The sequence below is a fragment of the Hipposideros armiger genome, unplaced genomic scaffold (genome assembly GCF_001890085.2).
Source record: "Hipposideros armiger isolate ML-2016 unplaced genomic scaffold, ASM189008v1 scaffold_23, whole genome shotgun sequence".
NCBI classification, from domain to species: domain Eukaryota; kingdom Metazoa; phylum Chordata; class Mammalia; order Chiroptera; family Hipposideridae; genus Hipposideros; species Hipposideros armiger.
The window spans coordinates 2,318,010-2,333,287 of record NW_017731373.1 but is presented as its reverse complement, the minus strand read 5'-3'; the positions used below and the strand labels follow the sequence as shown (position 1 = coordinate 2,333,287).

Sequence of the window (15,278 nt, the reverse complement as noted above, 5' to 3'; positions counted from 1 at the left end):
TTAAAATGACCATATTACCCAAAGCAATTTACAGATTTAATGCAAAGCCCATCAAAATCCCAATGGCCTTTAAAAAAAATAGAACAAAAAATCATCAGATTTGTATGGAATTACAATAGACCCCGAATAGCCAAAGCAATCCTAAGAAAAAAAGAACAAGGCTGGAGGTATCATACTCCCTAACTTTAAATTATATTACAAAGAGACAGTAATTAAAACAGCATGGTATTGGCAGAAAAACAGACACACAGACCAATGGAACAGAATTGAGAACCCAAAAATAAACCCACATATATATGGGCAGATAATTTTCAACAAAGGAGACAAAAACACAATGGAGAAAAGAAAGCCTCTTCAATAAATGGTGCTGGGAAAATTGGAAAGCCACATGCAAAAGAATGAAACTAGACTGCTATCTGTCACTATACACCAAAATTAACTCAAAGTGGATCACAGAGCTAAATAAAAGACCTGAAACAATAAATTGCATAGAAGAAAGCACAGGCACTAAACTTACGGACCTTGGGTTTAGAGAAGACTTTATGAGTTTGACCTTAAAGGCTTGGGAAGTAAAAGTAAAAATAAATGAATGGAACTATATCAAACTAAAAAGCTTCTGCACAGCAAAAAAAGAAAAAAAAATCAACTAAACAAAGAGGCAACCAACGGAATAGGAGAAGATATTTGCAAACAATACCTCCAATAAGGAGCTAATATCCAAAATATGAGGTCAGACAACTGAGTTCGAGAATTCATCCTAGAAAAAGTGCTACATACCTCATGGTCACCTTCTAAGTACTCCCCTTGGGAAGCACTGCACTGATGCCAGTGCCTAGTCCACCCTTCAAAGCAGTTTCGGAACTGTTCATCTGGAATGGCCATCAGAGATGTCGTGTTACCCTTTATGTCCTGAATATCATCAAAATATCTTCCATTCCATATTTCCTTTATCTTCGGGTAAAGAAAGAAGTCATTGGGGGCCAGATCAGGTGAGTAGGGAGGGTGTTCCAATAAAGTTATTTGTTTACTGGCTAAAAACTCTCACAGTGCTGTGTGAGCTGGTGCATTGTCGTGATGCAAGAGCCATGAATTGTTGGTGAAAAGTTCAGGTCATCTAATTTTTTCATGCAGCTTTTTCAGCACTTCCAAATAGTAAACTTGGTTAACCGTTTGTCCAGTTGGTACAAATTCATAATGAGTAATCCCTCTGATATCAAAAAAAGATTAGCAACATTGTTGCAACAAGTTCGCAAACTTAATTTCATTCAGACCTCATATATAAAGAACTCTTAAAACTCAACAAAAAAAAAACGCAAAACAGTCCAATTAAAAAAATGGGTAGAGGACCAGAACAAACATTTCTCCCTAAGAAGACATACAAACAGCCACAGATATATGAAAAACTGCTCAACTTCACTAGCTATTAAGGAAATGCAAATCAAAACCACAATGAGATACCATCTCACAACCATTAGAATGGCTATTATCAACAAGACAAGTAATAACAAGTGTTGGAGAGGTTGTAGAGAAAAAAGAACCCTCATACACTTCTAGTGGGAATGTAAATTGGTACAGCCACTGTGGAAAACAGTATGGAGGTTCCTTAAAAAAAAAAGAATAGAATTACCATACGACCCAGCAGGTCCCTCTTTCTAGGTATCCACCCAAGAAATATGAAAACATTTACCCGTACAGATATATGTACTCCGATGTTCACTACAGCATTATTTACAATGGCCAAGACATGGAAACAACCAGTGTCCTTTGATAGATGATAGGATAAAGAAGATGTGGTATATATACACAATGCAATACTACTATGCCATAAGAAAAGATGAAATACTGCCATTTGTGACAGCATAGATGGATCTTGAAATTTATTATGCTAAGTGAAATAAGTCAGACAGAAAAAGTTGAGAACCATATGACTTTACCTATATATGGGATACAAAACTGAAGGCAACAAAGGAAAAAGACAAAGAAAAATTCATAGACACAGACAACAGTTTAGTGGTTACCAGAGGGTAAGGGGTGAGGGGGGATGTTAGAAGAGAGGGTAGAGGGGTCAAATATATGGTGATGGAAGAACTGATTCTGGGTGGTGCACACATAATGCAATATATAGATGATATATTATAGAATTGTACACTTGAAACCTATGTAGTTTTGTTGACCACTGTCACCCAGTAAATTTTTATTTTTTAAAAAATGGGTTCTTTAGAAGTGTTTTTTGTTTGTTATAATGTTCTTATTGGGGGAACAGCCATGGTCATTGGTTACACATTGCTTTCAGGCTACAATGGTGTAGTTGACTCTTTTAAGAAGGGCGCAGCTCACAGTGGCCCATGTGGGGATCAAACCATCAAACTTGGTGTTATCAGCACCATGCTCTAACCAACTGAGCTAACCAGTCACCCTGTTTAGAAGTTTTGTGACCAGATGTTTTGTGATGCTTTTGTGACCAGAAATATGCCATAGGAACTTAACTCTTGTTAAGTTCTCGGTAAAATTGATTTTGTTATACATCATTTCACTTAAAGTCATAGTTTCCAAGAACCAATCATTATGTGACAACTTAATGTACCTGGTTATTCCTGTTCTTTGTAGTCGCAAAAGCATTAGTATCAATAACTTCATAGTTTCTCTCAAGTTTTCCATTAAACTCATAATTTCTGATTCTTACTTTTATTTAACCAAGGTGAACCCAGGATATTTTAAGGCCAGTGTATATTTCCACGATATAGAGTATATATACTCTTTGAATTTAAGACATTTTATTAAGGTTTTCTTTCATAGAATTTCAGAAGTTCTCAGCGTAAAAATGTCTTCTTAGTCTGAATATATAGATTAAAACCAGGGGTCAACAAATTCTCTGTAAAAGGCCCTATAGTAAATATTTTAAGCTTTGCAGGCCTCACAGTCTCTGTCTCAACTATTCACCATTACTATTGTAATGGAGAATAACCATAGATAAAACATAAACAATGAATGTGACTGTGTTCCAGTAAAACTTTATTTATAAAAACAAGTGATGGGTCAGATTTGACCTATAAGCCATTGTTTCACTAACCTTGGGTTAACCCATTGTCAGGTTCATGCGTCCTCTTAAAGTATAATGTGAAATATAATACAAATATTTTAGTTATATTTATATATTTTAATAGATTTATAACCTAATATGGATTATTTGACCCTTAGCTTCTAGACTGCTTTAATATTTACATTTGCCCTAGGTTCTTACCAGCCAAAATATTTAGTGTGGGGAGAACGTGGATAAAGATAATTAGAGATATTTATTAATTACTGTATAAGGATAGGTATTAGTTGATATAGTCTCTAAGTAAATTTTATCCTCCTTTTATGGAGGGAATCTATATCATCGTGTGGCACATTTTATTTGCATATCCAGTTATATGTTTCTAATGTTAGTTTGAACACTTTTTCTTTGCATTCTGAGTCTGTCATTCCCTCTAAATGAACATTTTATCTCTTTTTACCCATCTCTCTTTTCCCTCCAATCCCAGACTTCTTAGAGAGCATCTTACTTTTCATGGCATAAGATTCAGTTCAACAAATCTTAATCCCTTATAAAATTGTTTCCTAAACTTTTTTGGATAACATCATCTACCACTTTGAGAAAACATCATAACAAGCAGTAGGATTTTGTATTCCACATTTAACCAATATTTTAAATTTATCTGTTTTGGGAAGGCATGAGGGAAGAGTATAGGGTATCTTTTTCATTCCCTATGAAATTATTGTCATGTCAATATTGAGATTTATTCAAACTATTCAACCAAGATTTACCGCCAAGATTTGATGACTTCTTACGTCAAATCCCAAGGGTCTTGTCCTAGTTCTTTTCCTCTTAGATTCTCTTTAATCCAATACTGTCAACCAGCCTGTGCTCAAATTTGATTAATTCTCAGATGTTGCTCTCTTGCATTCAGTTTGATCTTTCACTGACTCTCAAAAATATATTTCTTCCTTATTAATCATGGTACAATTCTCTTTAACCTCTAAATTTTCTTCTAAGGGAGTTTTCCAATTTTTTCTGCATTTTAATAAGTGCTGAATAGTGAATCTCACCCTAGTGCTTTGATTCACTTTATAATTTAACCCTAAAATAACAATATTTGGCTGGATGGTCACTACCTCCTCAAACTGAAAATCATAAATACACAATTTCTCACATTTTATTTGCAAAATTCTCCCCTCTTATATGTTGGTTTGTCCATCTTCCTTCTCCTCTAAAATCAAAACAATACCAGTAATTTTTCTGACTTCTTGATGCTACATGGTCTGTTTATACTGTTTTGTGTCATCTTTTCAACTCACTAACAAGCTAAGAATAGTATATTGATTCCTTTCCACTGCCAAATCCCTTTTCTAAGATCTCTTATTGCCTATCCAGATTACTATATATTTCTTCAAGATTTCTCTATCATCAGTTTCCATCCTTTAGTCATGTATAAAATCTGAATTTATTTTTTTATCTGAAGTTATTTTTCCTCTTATCACTCTCATCAACTATTACTACATCCTTACCAAATCCTTACCATTAAATATTATATTCTTCCTTAATTTTCCCATACTTAACAACCTAAATATATTCTTCCTTCAGTTTTCCCAGACTTATCAGCCTAAGTTATTCATATACTACAACTTATTTGTATTTCTTTTCTTTGAGCTATTATGAAGCTGGCACCACTCCTGTTCTCTCTAAGTATATTGAGCATCCCACCCAGTAATTCCACATACGTAGAAAAGTTTAACTTCACTTTTCTCTTTTTCCTGAGAGGACCAGAGCATATTACCAATAAGCTATGAGTAGTTGACTAGGCATTAATAGCTATATATTACCACAATAGATTTCATTCTTTTACCAAATATTTATTGAGCACCTACCAGGTGCTAGAGTATTCTAGACACTGAGACTAAAGCAGTGAACAGTACTAAGTACAATTGGACAGTATTGAATAGGCCAGTCTACAGAGTTTAGCAAACCAGACAAGTTTAAAACCGTAGAGCCATGCTGTCCCCAGTATGGTAACAACTATCCACATGAGGCTAGTTAGTTTTAGTTTTGGATTAATTAAAATTAAATGAAATTTAAAATTCAGTTCCTTAGTTGCAACTAGCCATATTTCAAGTGCTAAAGAGTCCCATGTGGTTAGTGGGTACCATTTTTGACAGTGTAAATATAGAACCTTTCCATCAACATAAAAAGTTTTATCAGATAGTACTGCTCTAGAGATATTGGAACAAATATTGAAAAATTTGAGCCTATCCAAAATTTAAAATATGTCATAGGACAGCTTGGTTCCCTAAATTAAGAGCTGGCCTATACCCTAAATACCAGAAAGGTAATAGCAATTAGGTTGTTTCTTTGACCCAAGTTAATCTTAACACACACCAAAAAAAAAAATCTCTGGATGACACACATATATGGAATTACTCTGTGTTATATGACATAGATACCTGTACACTTGTCCTATCAATGCCAGCTTGAAGGGTACTTTTGGGTTTTAGACAACTTTCTAAATAGTCTTCAGCCAAACTCTACTCCCCTTTTAAAAACATGTTTTTAAAACCCACCTAATAATGTTTTCAAAAATAAAAGGAATGTTATAACTCAACTTGTTTCTGTGTTGACCTGTTAACACCTCATTTGATATATTAAACATTTATACTGTGGCACTAGACTAGAGATTGTCTAAACTAGATTGTAAGAGGCTTCCAGTCAAGATAGCAGAGTAGGTAAAGATTGTGCTCACTTCCTCCCACAACCACATCAAAATTACAACTAAACTGCAGGATAACCATCATTGTGAACCACCTGAAGTCTAGCTGAACAGAAGTCCTATAACTAAGAATATACAGAAAAAGCCACATTGAGAGTCGTAGGACGGATGGAGACATGGAATGGAGACACCCACACGTGGCGGTTAAAAATTGGGAGGGCAGGCTGGCTGAGTGGCGCGATGGTTAAGAACTGGCTTGGGACGCCAGAGGGCCCCGGTTCGGATCCCACATATGAGGGCCAGTGATACTGCCCTCTACAGCTAAGATGCTGAACAACAGCTCAACCTGGAGCTGGGCTGCCGTGAGTCGCCGGCGACGGCGTAGGCTGCAGCCCCTGTGGCAATGGGTTGCTATGGGCTACCGTGTGTAGCCAGCAGCCGCAGTGAGTGGCCGTCCAGAAGCCGGTGACGGATCTGCCTCACCTGGGAAGAGCACAATGATGGTGCCAACTTGGGCCAGTGAAGCAACGTCCTCCACAACTAGACTGAAGAACAAAAAGACAGCAACTTGTCTGTTACCCTTCCCCCAATTCCCCAGCACTGTTCCCATCCTCCAATTCCCCAACAAAAATCTTAAAAAAAAAAAAAAAAGAAGTTGGGAGGGCTATCTCGGCTGCAGAATTCCCTCTTAAGAGCAAGCGGTCCCAGCCTCACACCAGGTTCCCCGGCCCAGAGTTCCAGTGCCAGGAAGAGAAGTCCCAATAACTTTTGGCTGTGAAAAACAGTGGAGATAGTCACTGAATGAGATGGAAGGCTGCTGGAGTCCCATACGTTCCTCTTAAAGGGCCCACATTACAGACTTACTTACTGATGGACTCACTCACTCTGGGCTCCAGCACTGGGGCATCAGCTCAAAAAGCACTGGAGACATACAGCAGGGAACCGAATTGTCTGGCTGCAGGGCGAGGGCTGGAGGAGCAGCTTTCTCACAGACAGAAGTGCTGGCAGGAACACTGTTCCTTTGGTGACCCTCAACCCACCCAGCCTTCACGCACAGGTGGGCACCATATCTGAGTCCACCAATCTAGCTAACACCATTCCCCCCACCCCACCCAATTTGCAGGCCTAACCTAGCTGCTTCCAGTGGCTTTTCCATACAAGTGGCCTGTCTTGACTCAAGCTGCAGACTTTCATAAAATCTCTCAAAGGTACACAAACCCCAAACAAGCAGCATCTGGCCTCAGCATGCCCCATACCTCTTGCTAAGCAGCCCTAAGCACAGCACTAGCAGCAGTCATTCTCAATTCACAGCTTAGCCTCTCCCATGCACTTCCAACCCTAGCACAAGTGGCAACCATCTTCAGATCACTTTGTAGCTCAAGTCAAGTGGCCCCAGGCAGGCCACAGGCAGCAGCTGACCTTGGCCTGCAGGAGAGTCTCTCCTAAGAGGCCCCAGAACCAAAACACCTGGTGGCCAGGTTCAGACCACACCAGAACACCACCCAACCATATCCACAAATGACACACCCAAAGGGCAAACTTGGCAGGTACCATAGTCCCTGTAAATCAAATCCTGCTCCGTAGGATCAGCCCTTGGACTACAGCTCCTCCACTGTAGTAATGGCCAGTCCTCACAACCAATCAGCGTGAGAGCCAATCCCTCCCTTTGATGTGCCAACAGCAATCAAGGCTCAACTGCTACAGGAGAACACACACAACCCACACCAGGGACACACCTGGAGCACCCAGCTCAGGTGACTAGGGACACTGCACCACTGGGCCCCATGGGACACCTAATATACAAGGCCACTCTACCAAGACCAGGAAACATAGTAGCTCTCCCTAGTACATATAAATACAGAGTGGCAGCCAAAATGAGAAGACAATCACATCCCAAATAAAGAACAGAACAAAGCTCCAGAAAAAGAATTAAACAAAAATGGAGACAAGCAATCTACCAGATAGTTAAAAATACCTGGTGATAAGGATACCCAATGATCTCAATGAGAACTTCAACAGAGATAAGAAACATAAAAATGGTGATAGAAAACTAAGAAGAACCAGTCAGAAATGAAGACAATAATTAAAATGAAGAACACATTAAAGAGAAACAACAGATTAGATGGAGCAGAGGATAGAATCAGCGATTTAAAAGATAAGGTAGCAGAAAATACCCAATGAGAAAAAGACAAGAGAACCCAAAAAAATGAGGATAAAGGGGCCTCTGAGACAACATCAAACATACCAACATTCTCATCATAGGGGTACCAGTAGGAGAAGAGCGAGAGCAAGGAATTGAAAACCTATTTGAAGAAATAATGACTGAAAACTTCCCTAACCTGGCAAAGGAAATAAACATATAAGCCCAGGAATCACTGAAAGTCCCAAACAAGATGAATCCAAAGAGGCCTACACCAAGACACATCATAATTAAAATGCCAAAGGTTAAAGAGAGAATCTTAAAAGCAGTAAGAGAAAAGCAGTTAGTTACCTGCAAGGGAGCTCTCCTAAGACTGTCAGCTGATTTCTCAACAGAAACTTTGCAAGCCAAAAGGGATTGACATGAAATATTCAAAGCGGTGCAAAGTAAAGACCTACAACCAAGATTACCCAGCAAAGTTATCATTTAAAATCAAAGGACAAATAAAGAGCTTCCCATGCAAGAAGCTAATGGAGTTCATCAACACCAAACCAGTATTACAAGAAATGTTAGAGGGACTTCTTTAAGATGGAAAAAGAAAAAAAAAAGATAAAAAAGATAAATAATAAAATGGCAATAACTACATATCTATCAAAATTACTTTCATTGTAAATGGATTAAATGCTCCAACCAAAAGATAGGATGGCTGAATGGATAAGTAAACAAGACCCTTACATATGCTGCCTACAAGAGACTTAACTTCAGATCGAAAGACACACAGAGACTGAAAGTAAAGAGATGGAAACAGATATTTCATGAAAACGGAAATAAAAAAAAAAACTGGGGTAGCAATACTTCTAACAGACAAAATAGACTTTAAAACAAAGACTATAACAAGAGACAAGAAGGACCCAGTAATCCCACTTCTGGGTATTTATCTGAAGAAACCCAAAACACTAATTCAAGAAGAGCATGTGCATCCATATGTTCATTGCAGCATTATTTTAATAGCCAAGATATGGAAGCAATCTTGTGTCCATCAATAGATGAGAGGATAAAGAAGTGGTACATATATACAATGGAATATTACTCAGCCATAAAAAGGAATGAAATCTTGCCATCTGCAACAACATGGACCTAGAGGGTATTATGCTGAGTGAAATAGTCAGAAAGACAAATACCATATGATTTCACTTATATACGGAATCTAAAAAACAACATAAATGACCAAACTCATAGATACAGAAAACATTTTGAGGATATCCAGATGAGAGCAGGGTTGGGGGGATAGGTGGAAAAAGGAAAGGACTAAGAAGTACAAATTGGTAGTTACAAATACGTAGTCATGGGGATGTAAAGTATATAGCATGGGAAATATAGTCATTATTATAATAACTATATATGGAATCAAATGGGTACTAGATTTATCAGGGTGATCGCTTTGTAAATTATATAAATGCCTAATCACTATTTTATACACCTGAAACTAATATATTGTATGTCAACTGTACTTGAAAAAGCTTACTTTAAAAAATAATAAAATTGACTGTAAGCTCTCAGAGAGCGGGAGAGCAAGCCTTTCCTGAGTTCTCAAACCCTCCTAAACTCTAGCCTTTCAATTCATAACTCATCAATACAGTTAGTATCACATGTTCTGTAAGTATTTACTAAATGTTCATTGATGTCCTACACTCATCTACTCTAACTTTTTTTTTCCCCATTCAGTCTTTTTGATCTATATTTTCTTTCTCTTTACTTAACAGACAGTGTGGAGCATTCATTATTAAGACAATTGGGCAGCTCTCATCCAGCTCAACTGATTTCTTGTCCAAGGATCCTTGTGTGACCAAGATCCAGCTTCAACAAACCAGCTAGAAGCTGCCCATTGTGAAACTTAGGGTTAGTTAATACCTCGCCATACTTACTTATTCCACTATAAACTGTCTAAATTTGATGAAGTTTGCTTCTTCAGCTGTTCTACAAAATTATTTAGGTAGATGTGACCTGTTGTTGTTTTTTTAATGTGTTAATCTAACTGTAGTAACATTTTCTACATGTTTTATCCATTCCATAAATAATAACCACAATGAGAATAGTGAGGTGTCTTTCATTTTCTGTTTTGTGTTCTTAACATTTTAGAAGTTATGTTTCATGTTCTTTGCCATCTATTTTAATATTTAGGAAAGGAGTCATTTCTAATTCTAATGGAATTTTTAATACTTGAATGCCTTTTAGTATATATTTAATCTTAATGATTCAGTTCTACCACTTTGCTATTTTGTCACTTAATATGTTTTTGTCTATTTGTTAATGCTATTCTATTTAATTCTGCTTCTGCCATAGTTTTCAAAATTTGAATAGTACCTATACTTTTTTATAACATTTTCCAAATATCGGAAATACCAGCATGATCAACATGATCAGTATTCTTGCCTTTTCATGTGATTATTATAACTACATTAAAATTTTTCTTTTAATATTTGAGATAATGCTGTAACCTTCCTATAACATAAGCCATTTGGCACCAAATCTTATATAATATGGATCACCTAATAGAATTGTTTTGATAAAAGAAGAGCTCACCTCTGATATGATCCCATAACACTGACTGATATTTCACTGTATTTTAGTGTCCTTCGAATGCTTTAATCTTTTTACCTTTTCTTATATGTTACCAATATATTCAATTATATATGTTATTAGTTTTTAAAAGGACAAATTGTTTTCATAAAAAGCAAAACTATTTCTTACACCAAAGGAAAACTTCAAATTCTGATTCTAAAACCAAGTCTTAATATAAAATTGGAAAATAGGTAGGGAAGAAAGCCATTTTTCAAAAGTTACAGAAGAAATCCTAAGTGTTACTACTAAAATTTCTGTAGTAGTATTAAAAATCCTTCTTATATTCATTTTCAGTTCTTTCACTGACTTCCTAATTTTAGAACAGAAGGAGAAAAGCCATAACCATAAATATTGGCATTACCCTAATAAATCTCTCTTCCCTCTTCTATTCCATCTCCAAATGTCTTCCATGCTCAGTAGCTGCAGAAGCAGCAACAGATATAATAGGACATAGACCCAAAGTTTTTCCTGGTGAGTCAAATAGGGTATTTATTTTTAAACCATAATTAATATGTTTATCAGTCAAATTGTTTCATGAGACCAGTAAGCCATATGAACATACTAGCATACAAGGATACTATATACATTAGTTATTCTCAGTGTTTAAAAATGTAAATAGAATAAGTTCCACAGTGAAATTTCAAAAGTTTTTGTTTTGTAAGTAAAAAGTATTAACCACTGATGTTAGAGATCTTCTTTTAATAGTACTATCCTGAGAACAAACAAAGTTAATGTTTTGATTTTCAAAATGTTAAACGTGATGCTAAACAAATCCTGGACTGTTAATAAAAAATTAATGATGTATTATTAGATAAGGAACTCTGATAATAATTGATAACCAAATGTGTTTCTTCCACAGAGCCATATAGATTATATGCATACACACATATACACATTACATATATACACACATATATATTTTCATACATATACACGTTCTTAGAATTTAGTTTTACTTTGAGAAGCTAATCAAAACTGTGGAATTATTGTCAACCTGAATATATGGAGAATGTCATCAACCTTCTGGCATAACTTGATAGCCCAAACATGTTACTTTAAAAACAGATAGATTAGAAGGATGAAAATTCTCCTTACATATACTAAGTAAAGACTGGTTTTTATTTTTTGTTGTTGTAAATCTTCTAGATAAATTTGGAAAGTAAGTTTTTACTTAGTACCCATTTTGAAAGGCCAATCTGAAGACCTCTAAAATTCACTTGTGTTAGAGTGAAATAGATAATACAAATAGTAGTATGTGTACCAAAATCACAAGGTAATAATTTTGTAAAGTCTTTTCCCAAAATCTCTGATACAGTCAGAGATAGAAAGATGGTAGCATGTCAAAAGATAAAGGATCTTGGAAAATTAAGACTTTAACTTCCTCTGTCAGCTGATTTCAGAAAGATGGCTTAGAAAAAGTGTTGTGACTTATAACATTGCTTTATTATTTCTGCCAATAATGGCAGTACAGTATTTTCAAACAAATTATAACTCCCACATGTAGGAGTGTGTTTCCTGGATTTATGCTATATTAAACTATAAAAATATAAATTGGGGTCACATACACAAAAATTCTTTGTATCTTTTTCAGAGGTAGTGCTTGGATAGTATTAAAAATACAGAATCAAAGGACTAGAAAACACTCGGAGGGCATCCTATCCAACTTTGATACCCTGCTTCAACATGCCCTATTGTTACAACAGTAAATTGCTGGCCCCTAGCCCTAAACTTCAACAAAATTTTATTCTGAAATCTCTATAGACTTAAAAGAGGAAAAGGGCAAAATTTTACCCAAAGGATGGACATAATATTCATAATTGGCACTGTTTCTTTCAACTCTGTTCAGTGTTTTCATTCCTGTGCATAAATTCCTAAAAATATGCTATCAGCTTCTGTCCTTCCATGTTGAGTACCACTTTCAGATTAGCAGCTTGTCAGATTGCTGTTTGTCTGATTGCTATACATGTTTCTGTCTCTGCTTTTATGTTTTGCATAAATTTGCTAATATTTTCTGCATTCTCCTGGTTCCTCAGAAATCAAGTGCAATTCAAGATCACTTGTTTTATTTTTACAGTCATTATTTTATTTCTCCTTTCCATGTTTTCTGTATACTAGTTTCATAACTATCTTGATGTTACCTACTTTCTGACCTGTCAGGATCCACAATTATTAAATAGCAGGCATAGATTTCAAACTAGTGAACTAACAAATTAAGGCTTTCCTGTTTTATCATTCTTTTTAGGCATGCTGCTTTAAACAGTATCAACTAATAAAATGTCAAGCTTGATTGTATTGAAGATATATAGTAAGGGGCCAAATACAGTCGTTAAGAAATTTTATTTAGGCTAGTAAGTGGTGATATTATATTGACATCTGACTTATTTTTAAAACATGTAATTAAAAATTTTCCGATCTACCAATCTGTCAGTTTCCATCATTTGATATGTATTTTTTAGTTTAAAAAAAGCTGATACTTGATTATTTACTAATACTTTGGTGAATAATTTTCTTGGTGAGGCTAGTATGTTAACCTGTTTTGCATTTCTACCAAGGTGAGTACCCATGAGTAAATGCCACTTAGTATTTCTCAGAAGGTGATATGAGTCATAAACATCATGGTGTACTTCTTTCCTTTGGAAAGCAGGTGTGAGAAGCAGCCTCTCCATACTTAGGGATTAAAGCCCTTCCCTGATTCCCAGGCTGAGCCTTTCCTCACTTCATTGGTTTTATTTATTGGTTATGTTCCTCATCATAGAAAATTTGGGAAGCCATAGAACCTCACACCTCTTTGGGATTTACCTACAAGATTCTAGTATGCCCTTACACCTAAAAAGAGAATTTCTAATAAGAAAGCCCTTTGATCAGATTATTACTTTTTTTCTTCATTTCCTCCTTGGTGGAATAGAGAGGATAAATACATCTCTGAGAGTCCCCTGCCCCCTCGCCCCCGCTTATGAGGAGATGGTAGTCTTTTACGTTGTTATTTTGTTTTATAAGGAGAGTCTGAAGTACAAAGTCTTCAAAGTAAATGTCTCAAAGTTTTTAGCACTCATTTTCCTCCCATTACTTTTCATCAACAAGCTTTGTGACATTCTCTCTAATCTTTGTTTTTGATAGGTTTCAGTGCTTCAAAAAGTTTTCTCTTTGGAAATTTCCAAGCGAAAAATCAAACTATATTCTTCCTGTCCCATGAATTCCCTAAGCCTACCAGTTGTCCACTTTCAATCTGGAAAGAATTCCCTTTCTATTTGTCTGTATATCTTCTTTCCAGTTTGTTTCCTTATCCAAGTACCATATCCAAGTACCATATCCTTACTGTTTGAATCAATTTAAAAAATAAAAATTGAACTGAGTGCTGACAATGAGAAAGACTTCCTTTCATCTGGCTTTCCCCTTTCTGGCTATTAGCATTCTGAGGCACTCTATTATTTATTTTGGATAGAATTTCTCCAAATTTTTACACACTCCTGAGTCTTTCCTTATCTACCCAAGTCAGTTAACTTTTTTTACTAAAAATAATAGGGCCTAAGGATATTAACTATGTAGCTGTTTTTAGGCACTGTCATCTCTGCTTTCATTTTCAAATATGACTCTAAACTGAAAGAAAAGAGATGCAATCAAACATACTTAATTTTGGAAGAGTTTTGCCTGATTCCAACCATATTACCAGTGATACTTAAATTCACAGTGTATTCCCACAAAAGATGTCTATATTGAGCTAAATATATAATCTAATAATACTAACTTGAATTCTAGATTTTGGGAATAAAAGCAAGAGATAAAAAAGGATCTTTCCCTTCCTCAACTTCACTAAGAAGTGTTAAAAGAGAATGCCATTAGCCCAAACACTTAATCCAATTTGGTACAATTTCCATCAGCATAATGTAACATGAAAAAATTCAGGCAATGTAGAGAAAGATGTTTTTGGTTTAAGGAATCCAATTTAAAAGTAGCTAAGATTCATCCTTGAGAGTGTCATTCTGTTTTCACAGCTTTCCTTTCCTTCTTCCATTCCTGAACCCACTGGTACTCTTTTAAAGCTCCATTTTATTTACAGTGGTTTCTAATAATAACAGAGTAAGCATTTTGAAGTGTGAAAAAAAGAGAACCAGGATAGCTCTTGCTTGAACATGGAATATTATATCCTTTTAATCCTCAATTTCTTTTGCTTTATATATTATAAACATTATAAAATGAAATTTTAAAAGATGATGGTCAGGAACCAAGATGGCGCAGTAGGTAAATGCTGAGTTTACCTTCTCTCACAACCACATCAAAATTACAACTAATCTACAAAACAACCATTATTCAGAGTCGCCTAAAATCAAGCAGAAGAAGCCACCTCCAGACTAGTATGAAGGTCAGAGATGCGGAACGGGCTGGTCCCACACCTACATGTGACCATTAAGGGAGGTGTATTTAGGCTGTGGGGATCCCTCCCCATCCCCTAGAAGGGCTAGATATCCCAGCCCCACCCCAGCCCAGGGTTCCAGTGCCAGGGAGAGAAGTCCCCATAATTTCTGGTTGTGAAAACCAGTGGAGATTGTGACTGAGTGAGACTGAGTGCGGCTGCACTCCCAGGCGCTCCTCTTAAAGGGAGTGTGTGCAGACTTACCCACCAATGGAATCACTCGCTCTGAGCTCCAGCACTGAAGCAGCAGCTGGAAAGGAGGCAGGGACAAATGGTGGGGAACTGAGTTGTCTGGCTTGAGATGGAGGCTGGAGAGACAGCTTTCTCCTGAACAGGGGAGCTGGTAGAAGCCATTGTTTCT

General features: G+C 36.3%; 2 protein-coding genes across 2 annotated transcripts in view; one reads left to right on the top strand and one right to left on the bottom strand.

Moving 5' to 3' along the window:
* The window catches only part of BOLL (boule RNA binding protein), a 48,723-nt gene extending 37,398 nt beyond the window's left edge, over window positions 1–11,325 (top strand). The window contains exon 11 of the mRNA XM_019635638.1: window positions 9,648–11,325. Within this exon, the coding sequence (XP_019491183.1) occupies window positions 9,648–9,671 (24 nt within the window). The 3' untranslated portion in view covers window positions 9,672–11,325. The remainder of the gene's footprint in view (window positions 1–9,647) is intronic.
* Window positions 1–15,278, bottom strand: part of PLCL1 (phospholipase C like 1 (inactive)) — a 407,944-nt gene that overhangs the window by 364,460 nt on the left and 28,206 nt on the right. The window lies entirely within an intron of this gene.